This window comes from Ammodytes marinus, assembly GCF_949987685.1.
Source record: "Ammodytes marinus genome assembly, chromosome: 20".
NCBI classification, from domain to species: domain Eukaryota; kingdom Metazoa; phylum Chordata; class Actinopteri; order Uranoscopiformes; family Ammodytidae; genus Ammodytes; species Ammodytes marinus.
In genome coordinates, this window is record NC_137224.1 from 7729882 (window position 1) to 7739222 (window position 9341).

General features: G+C 40.0%; 1 protein-coding gene across 1 annotated transcript; it reads right to left on the minus strand.

Moving 5' to 3' along the window:
* Positions 1-235: 235 nt before the first annotated feature.
* On the minus strand, positions 236-8718 carry adam9b (ADAM metallopeptidase domain 9b). The gene is made up of 22 exons (XM_080048923.1): positions 8569-8718; positions 8122-8228; positions 7948-8024; positions 7782-7860; positions 7615-7691; positions 6847-7039; positions 6645-6707; positions 6314-6385; positions 6030-6199; positions 5837-5927; positions 5342-5472; positions 5006-5177; positions 4561-4650; positions 4095-4290; positions 3770-3881; positions 2128-2308; positions 1897-1983; positions 1701-1806; positions 1284-1422; positions 1086-1179; positions 867-904; positions 236-754 (listed from the first exon to the last, which is right to left on the minus strand). The coding sequence occupies exons 1-22, from the start codon at positions 8633-8635 to the stop codon at positions 628-630; spliced, it is 2469 nt and encodes an 822-aa protein (XP_079905049.1). The 5' UTR covers positions 8636-8718; the 3' UTR covers positions 236-627.
* Positions 8719-9341: the final 623 nt, after the last annotated feature.

Sequence of the window (9341 nt, forward strand, 5' to 3'; positions counted from 1 at the left end):
TAAAGAAGCACAGGAAGAAGAAAAATAGAACTTCCTTTCAGTGGTCACCACAGTGGACAGCTAGGCCTATTTACATGTTTTCTTACATTTGCATAGGTTTTGAAGTTATATTCGCACAAACCACAATAGAGGATTTTTTTTTGTATATTCATATGAGTTTTTACATATCATTTAATTCATTCATTAAAAAAATTGAAATTTGACTTTCCAAGAAACTCAAACACAGAAGCTTGAATCCCATTGCATACAGATTTTTATTTACATTCAAGAAATTAAAATTCAGAAACATATTTTAAATACATTGACAATACATAATAGCATTTAATACAAAAAGATTGGTTTCGTTTTTTTTTAAATATTTTTTTGCACACATATTTCCAATGAGTTTTAAACAGGATCAAATAAAACAGACATATTCCAAGAAAAATGTAACATCTACCAACCTCATCCACCACCACTACTACTACTACTACAACTGACAATAAAAAAGGTGCTGGCAGTGGCAACACATTAAGAGTGAGTTTTACCATAACAGTGTTTTAAAATAGTTTCTTCATATAATGATGACCTGTAGTTAACTCTTTACATTCACAATACAATTGAAGACAGTCAGTAAAAAAGAGAAAATCAGCTCAGTGGCTGGATTGGTCTGGGCACTCCTGGCCCCTGCTGAGGAGCTGGTTGATGTGGTGGTTGATGTGCAGGTTCAGGGTTTGCAGCGTCATTCCAATAATCCAGCTCTCCATACCTGAAACTAAAAGTTAAATATTTAATCAACTCAACCAGTTATACAGATTTATATTTCAAATCACAATCTGTGCGTGGGTGTGGGCAATGAATACATTAAAAAAGGCCACAGTTCATACCCAGAAATTGGAGCTGAGGTAGCTGGTGGATATCCAGGCTGGAATTAGAAGAAGAAAAACTTGTTTAAAACAAAACACATTCCCCTTTTGATTAAGTTGGCTCTTTCCGTTTCTGTGACAGCAATTTGAAGCAACTAAAATTTACTTTTCTACTTCAAAATCAACACAGCACTTCCTCCTCTGCATTGATGATTTTTACGAAAAACTAAAAACACTTACCCTGTCAGGAGGAACAGGTACTGAATGCTGGGTTGTTTCACCTGTCTGAACATTGCCGTTTGACGGTCCATTTGCGTTCTGACCATAGCGTGACCTGTGAAAGCAAAAGGAAGAAAAAAGAAAAGCTATCAGTTTCTTTATTCAAATATAAAACATTGCAACTACATAGCAGATCTTTAATGTGGAGGTGAAGTTTACTTGGATTGGGTGTGGCTCCTTTTTAGGCACGGGTCCAGCGTGTCTCTCTTGAAGACGTAGAGCAGCCCCAGAATGACAATGACAAGAATAGGCACCACCAACAGGAAGAAGATCAACAGGCCGTTCCTGAGGGAGTAGTCTGAGAAAGAAAGGGTCATGTGGGCATAGGGAACTTGACAGTACATTCAACTGCATTTAACAGACAACGTCCGATTAAATCAATTAGTTAATCAATATGACTAATCTAAAGCCCTGATAGTGGATTCTGTAGGCCATGCAATCTTGTATTTTTACATTTCCCAGATTAGAGCTTTTGAGTGTGGCTGGCATCATGTGGACTGTATATAGCAGAATGTATGCCTTTCTGTGATTTCATATATTTATCATTTTTCAAGATGAGGAACAATCTAAACCCACCTATCATTGCAGGACCACTATCCATGCTGCCACCTCGCCCTGATTTTCCACATGTAGGCGGCGCCCATCCGTTTTCACAGTGGCAGTGCCCCTGGTCATTGCATACCTGAGGAAAACATACCTTCAAATTCAGACTCCGGTCTCGGCTGGTAAAAGAGTAAAAAAAATGAAAAGTGTCAGAAAATGGAAGACATACCCCTCGGCCGTTACAGGTGGTCTGGGCATCACAGTCGAGGTTGGGCAGCAGAGCGGAGGCGTTCACACACTCAAAGTCCAGACAGGTCTGAGGGAGGAGACTTAAAACTTATTGATGCAAACCAAATGAGTCTTTAGATTCCGTCACTATCACAAATGCTACTGTCCTGGAACAATTATGAGCACAATCATGTCTTTGGCATGCTATATAAAACATTGTTTGTACGCTCACCTTTCCTTTATCACAAGGGCTGCCAGGGTTGACATAGGCAGGATCTAGTACATCTGGGCCGAGGTTGAAGTCTGCATTAATACACGAGGACCCTTGGACTATTTCAATACTGACTTGGGCACCAGTAGGGATGGTGTTGAGGTCCACGTTAGTGCACTGTAACTTTCCACACATGGCGTTCCTGGGGGCAAGTTCAAGAGAACATAGTCAATTCTGACCAAGAGTGCCTATTTGCAGACCCATGGGGGAGCAGAGGTCCACTGGAAACACGAAACCTGCTCCACCGGAAATACGCTACCTTCTTCTTTGTTTTGTTTTACTGGCGGCCAAGTGGCCAGGGGCCTATTTCAGGTAGCTGGTTTACTGCGGCAACATACTCCGTGGGTCTAACCTGCTGGATAGGTGATTTGACCTACTCTGAGTTTGTTTTCACTTTACGCTGCAGCTCCGACTGAAGAAAGAGAAGAGTGTCACTGCCACAACGCAACCCTGTACAGTTTAAAGCAAAATCACTCCATAGAAATCTCCATCGGGATGTTTTTATCATTTCCTGATGATTTTACGTTTGATCGATCATTTATCTGATCAGTAGCATAGTTCTCAGCCCTCGTGCCGTTCATATGCGGCCACCTTACACATCGTGAACATGCTCTACTCAGATTAATAAACCTATTGTATTGTACGTATCTCATTATTTATTTATTATTTAGGAGTTTTTTAACGTCTGTGCCACTAAACATAGGCTATTTATGTCAGGTTGAAATGTAATTCTGCGGCTGCACGCGATCGTTACTGTTCACTTGCGTGATCACAAAGTCACAGACGAGCCTCGTTAAATAGCCTAATATGAATATAGAAATTATATAATAATTAAAACTGTGATCACTAGAGGTAATAAATCAATCAGGATCTACAATGGAAACTGTCACCTTACGTGTCAGACGTTAATGTCTTTCACTCCCCACTTTTTAAAATTAGTTGTTTATTTTAATGTGGTGGCACTTTTTGTGTTTTATTTATAAGAGTTTATATTTGTATGTGATTGACCTTGATAATTGTGAATTAAAGAGACGGATTTCGGAAGATGTAGGCCTACACAAAGCTTTGTTGCGTCATTCATCTTCTACCTCAACATCTACTTTTTACCACCGTCCTGGCCACTTAACAAACTGACTTATTTTACTGTCTACTAGCACCATAGCCGGTGGAAACTGTGTCTTGTTATTATTCACCGCTAGGTGATCGCCGCCAGTAAAACAAAACAAAGAAGAAACGCTGGGTGATCACCGCCAGTAAAACAAAACGAAGAAGAAGGTTTCCGGTGGAGCTCCGCTCCCCCATGGGTCCGCAAATAGGTGCCTCTCATTCTGACAGCTGTTAGATAGTTATATACAGTCTATGGTTTTGGAACAAGCTTCTTCACATAAAACAATGTTACAGTTGTATCTACACGGGTCAGCCAATCCCAATACTATGGAATGCAATCACAGGGGGAAAAAAAAACTGTATCTTGAAGATCTTAAATATACCTCTCACAATTTTAAGAAAGTGGGCTCTGTTATGATTTAGGAGTTTCAAGTCTTTTATTTAATTGCAGGATGGCTGCAGCTGTTGTAGTGTCTAAAGAAAACACAGTACTTACGCAACAGTACATTTTCTGGGAGTTCCATTGCTGCCGATTCCACAGTTTCCAAATGTGTTTCCCTTAATATTTGAATGCGTAAAACAGATATCGTCTGCTTTCTTTGCCGGATCTGCCCAAGCAAGATGCATAATATCCAAGATAAAACATTAATGACAAGGGAAGTGAATTAATATCATGCCATAGAGATCTAAAGATATGCGTTTAACCGTAGAAAAAATTTAGAACTCGCAATCAGAAATCATGACCAAAAGTACAAAAACCTCACATTTTCTGGAGTTCAATTATCTACAGAAGCTTTTGTATCAAGCACTCTTGAACATACCTGGTGCAAAGAGATGTTGGCACTGGAAATCATACGACTGGCACCGGCCCTCGTAGCAGTACGCAGCACCATTTTCACATTGCAGGCCGTCCATAATGTAGAAGTCCTCAGGACAGAGAGCACTGTTGCCATTACAGAACTCAGGAAGATCACAGCTGTTGACAGACTTTCTGCACGGCTTTCCAGCAACGCTCAACTGAAAAAAAAAACAGAAAAAAAACAATCACATAGTACATGGATAGAATAAAAACCTGCAAATAATGTGTAGTGTCATCGTGGCAACCTATCAAACTTCCTTCGCCACTCTTGCAGGACGCAAAGTTTCTTTACTTGTGCTTTACAAAACACGATAGTTCCAAACCAATCCAACAAGGAATATAGTTTGTTTTCCAAAGTAAGTTGTATTGCCACAACTCAGTGCAGCCATAAGTGACATAACTGTCCTGAAGTCTAACATAATGCTTACCTGACAGTTTTCGCAGCAGTCCCCCTGCGCACAGACAGATCCAGATGTCAATTTGCAGGTGGCAGCATCACAGCATGTATCCCCACATTCCTGTATGAAATGAAAACAGATAAAGATTATGTTAATCATTTAAAAAAAAAGAGACAAGTACAAAAATTCTAACATTGCTAGGATATCTTTCTCCTACAGATCAATGAAGTTGTACCGTGACGAAATGTTTGTTAATAGGCAACATGTGTTTGAAAAAACATTTATGTTACACCTGAAAAGTCTTCTTGATTTACAAAGATGAGCATAATGTACTGCACATGTATTTATCTGCATGTATGCAAATGTATTGGTCGTCAAATCTATTATCAAAAACATGCAGGCTGTGACCTCCTGTGTGTGTGTATGTGTGTGTGTGTGTGTGTGTGTGTGTGTGTGTATACATGTTTTACTGTACCTCTGGTGTGCCACAATCACACTCCTCTCCATTGTCCAGCCGGCCATTGCCACATACAGCAACACCGACCACATCTGATGGGGAGGGCTGGTTTTTCAGACACTGGCCTCCTCCACGAATGACCAGCTCCTCAAAGGATTGTGCACTGCAGCTACTGAAACTCATGGCACCACTGCAGGACAACAGGACAAACCATTAACAGAAATATCCATTTGGGCCTCACACTACCAAACAATCTTTTGATCATTATTTGTTGCTACCAAATTAAAAACAAATAAATAATTTAAAAAATGTTATGTCAAGAGGTTAAGAAATATTTTGCGGGAGATGTCTTACGTAGCAGAGGATGCCATGATGCAAGTGTCTTGGCTACACTCGCAGCCAGCCCTGTCGTGATGCATGCCCAGGTTATGGCCCATCTCATGGGCCACCACAGTGGAGATATAAGGCAGATTGTTTCCGCCGAACTGTGAAAACACGCCACGAAAATTCAGTGCTAACATTCTCCATAGTTTATTTCCCAAATATATAATCCTGAATTGACTTTCAAAAAGGATATTAACGCACTGTAATGAACAACAATGCAAAGGAATGTAAGGAATCCACATCAAAGTTGCCTCGTCATGGAGCTTACTTTTAATACTGGACTCTAATGTCTAACCTGTTTGACTGCTTTGTTACGGTTTGCCTGTATGAGGCATGTGACCTGCACTGGTATAACATCCCATAAATAATGCAGACAGTATCAGTTGCCGTACAAAAGCTCATGCTGCAAAAAAAGCAGGGTGCCAGGCAGCTGGTGTTAGAGGTTAAAAGGGATTTGGAACTCACCACGTTGATTCCTCCGGAGGTTGCTACGGAGCAGACCGTGCCCACGAAGGCCATACCCAATACGCCTCCTCCGTACGCGTCGGGCCGACCACTGACAAACAAGTGAACAAAGACACGAGTCAAAAAATGTGAGTCTACATAGGCTCAAAATCCTTAATTCTTGTAACAAAATATATACACACACTTTACTTACACAAGGAGCTGCCCGATGTCATGCCTGATCTTTGGCAACAGAGAATTCTTCCTCCACTTAACAAACCTCCCCAACACGTCTCCCGCAGAGCCTTCCACATCAAAGGGGTTGGCGTCCTTAAAAATCTCCAGGCCCACCAACACCACGCGGATATTAAGCTGTTTGTAATACTAGAATAGAAACGAAAAGATGAAGATTACAAAGCACAGTGCAGTCACAAAAACAGCCTTTACAATTCATTAGTATTAAGAATCATTTATTTTACAAACAACTTCAAATCTCACCCCATCCAGTAGATTAGCCATCTCAACCAGTTCCTCTCGTACCGCTGTCTCATTTTTCTCCTTAAAATTATACTGTTTTTGCAATACAAGCACAAGGATGAAAGATTATTTCCTTATCTCTTACGATAGACTGCTTAATACTTATGGCACAGCATAGAAAAAGGACTGTAACATTTGTGGGAAAAAGCACATTCCAAAGTGATGTGTCAATAAGTACAAGTGCTTATCTACTGTACTTGTTTAAACTAAAGTCTAAAGATATTCAACCTGTTGCAACCAATACATTCTCCATCACATGACAGGGAAAGCACAAACAGATATACAAACTCACTCGGAGGTTATCTGCAACCAGGACCAACTCGATATAACTGGTTCGGGGCAAATTGCGCTTCCTCTGTCGAGAGGAACAACAGACAGCAAGAAGGAAATGAAACTTAATTGAAACCTCAGACACATTCCTTTTTTAAAAACCTGTCCAGGCTATAAATAGTGTATAAATAAGATCCAGGTGAATGAATAGCACGCATACACACCCGCAGTAGGGAAGCCAGTGATTGGCCAGGCTCAAAGGGCTCATGGCTTTGCGTGGCTGCGGCTTCGCTGACGACCCCGCAGGAGGTGGGTTCCGACTGGATGTCCTTCAGTAGGTAGAGAAGGTGCTTATTGGTGGCAGACTCCGGCACAGGCTCCAGCCCGTAGGTGTCATTCCCAAGGACGATCACACCCCTATAGCGAGAAGTAGAGCAAGGCAGATACGCCGTCAGAGAAATGCTTTCAGTTTGTGCTAAAGCAGGGGCGTGGTACACAATGGCATTACCTCACAAATCATACTGATTGAGAAACAGATACAGTCGACCAAAGTCAATACGTCTGACTAATAAAAACTTTTAAACCAGCCTGTGATAAGGTAAGAAACAATATGTCTGAGGTAAGAGAAAATTGTCCAGCTTCATGCTGTGGCTCTACCTTGGCCTTATATACAGTCAGCATCACATCTTAATGAGAACATCTCCCAATATTGATAAACAGGTGTTGATACTGAACATAAAAAACTGTGCCAGACAAAAGCGTTTAAAGTGTACAAGTTTGAAATTTGAATACAGTGAATTGTTACTATGGATCATTCATTCGGTCAACAAAAACAATAACCTCACACGTCATATTATCATTATACAATTTAATTGAGAGTCAAAATGTAGGTAAGTAGTAAGACATTTAAAAATATTGTACCAGGGCCAAGCTCTTTCTTTATTAATCACTCGAATGAGGATCTAGAAACAAGCAAAATAAGATGTTCAAACCTCAGGCCTGAGCATGTGCTGAGCGCTACAACCGAATTCTCATATCCCTCCACTTCGCCGTGGAAATAGCAGTTTACCTTGGAACAGAAAAGTAAAAAGAGGTTCAAGGCAGGGAATGATGGTGAAACCACACTTGAATGAATCACATTAAGGAAGTGTTCACTTACTGGCTGGTCTTGAAATGAGGACTTGTGGTTGCCCTGGGCGTCAAGTGAATACTGAACCAAGTTTGGATGTAAAAAGTCTCTGACAAGAGAAAAAGTAAACACAAAGGATATTTAATCCAAAGCAAATAAAAAAGTAAAAATAACAAAGTCGGGAATCTGTGCAGACCTGTTCCTCTGTAGATGAAGGATGTGCTTTCTGTCGTTTATGGTGAGTTCGTATGATATTGTCTCCTCTCCATATTTCTGAAATGGGTGAAAAACAAACGTGGAAAGCATTCTTAATGTTGTCATATTACAATGCCTGTCAAACAAGATGAATTAGTCTGGGATGTCTACCTACCCCATTTGAATGTGTTGGTCTGTTGATGCTCCTTGTCCATCTGCGAACCAGCAGAGGATTTACTATGGAGTACTTGGAGAGTTTTAATGTATTCCCATCGAAGATATCTGGAAGAAACGTGGAGGCTGTCAGTATAGAAGAGGTAGGCCTATCCTCGGTTAACTAATGTTATACGTCTTCCCAGGATACAAAGCACTGACAAATAATCCAACCCATTGAAACATAGGCCCCTTTCTTCGGGTTTACTGAATTATTAGGATGCAATAATTAATTTCACTTTAAAAATCATTAATCAAACAAAACAGTAGGCCCAAGTTACAGCTTTTTAATAGTTTGTTTTGCAAAAAGAAAAGAAAAACACTTTAAAATGTCCAGTCATTTTTGTCGGAGTGAATAGAACAGGCTAGTCTATCTAACACGCGAGTAACCCAATCACCTGTGCCTCACCTTGGTTGTGAATCCCAGAAACATAACACAGCGAGAAAACAGCGACTAAGATGTATTTTCTGATCATTATCCTGATCGAGTGTCTAGATTATGTCCCCGGTTGAGCCCGTGGTGTCTCTTCCTCTTATCTAATGAATTCATGGTCGTGCCTTTTTTTTTGTTCCGTCTCCTGCTCAGCTCTGTCGTCATGATGGGTGTGGCTAAGGACAGGTGAGCAACGAGGCTTAGGAAAAACAAAACAAAATCCAGGTCCCATATTGTAAATATTTGATGAAGGATATACTAGAAATGTATGCTGTACAATATGGCTGTTAACTGGCTGTTAAACTTCACTTGCTTTACTACTTCTTATCCTTTCTCGTTCCTCTGCATTCCTTCATCCGCGTAAAATGTAGAATGCAGAATTTCTGCATAACTATGTTACAGCAGCAACAACAACAACAACAAATATATTTTCTAATAAAAGTTGAGGACAGCTTTAGAGATTTATTTTTTATTTTTAGGAAAATTATAATATAAAAACCTTCGTCTAAGAAATATTAACACATAAATCATATGTATTGCTTCATCAGAGTGTTCTGCTTAACTGTTACAAAACATAGTTGCTGTTAAATATTAAGGAGAAGTTTGGTAACAAAAGATATCGTAAAAACATTCAAATAAGAAATATATAAATGTTATTCATAATGAGCATTTCTGCATGAGATTTTTTGGAGAGAAGTTTCAAACATTCCACAAGGCAAGGCAAGGCAAGTTTAATTATATAGCACAAT

Bases quoted from the DNA above. Each gene is read 5' to 3' on its own strand.
- adam9b (XM_080048923.1), bottom strand. From the start codon at position 8,635: ATGATCAGAAAATACATCTTAGTCGCTGTTTTCTCGCTGTGTTATGTT. The intron at 2,309-3,769 runs GTAAGTACTGTG...ACTTGCCCCCAG, and splicing joins CCCAGAAAATGTACTGTTGC to GAACGCCATGTGTGGAAAGT. The intron at 905-1,085 runs GTAAGTGTTTTT...TTCTAATTCCAG, and splicing joins TACCTGTTCCTCCTGACAGG to CCTGGATATCCACCAGCTAC.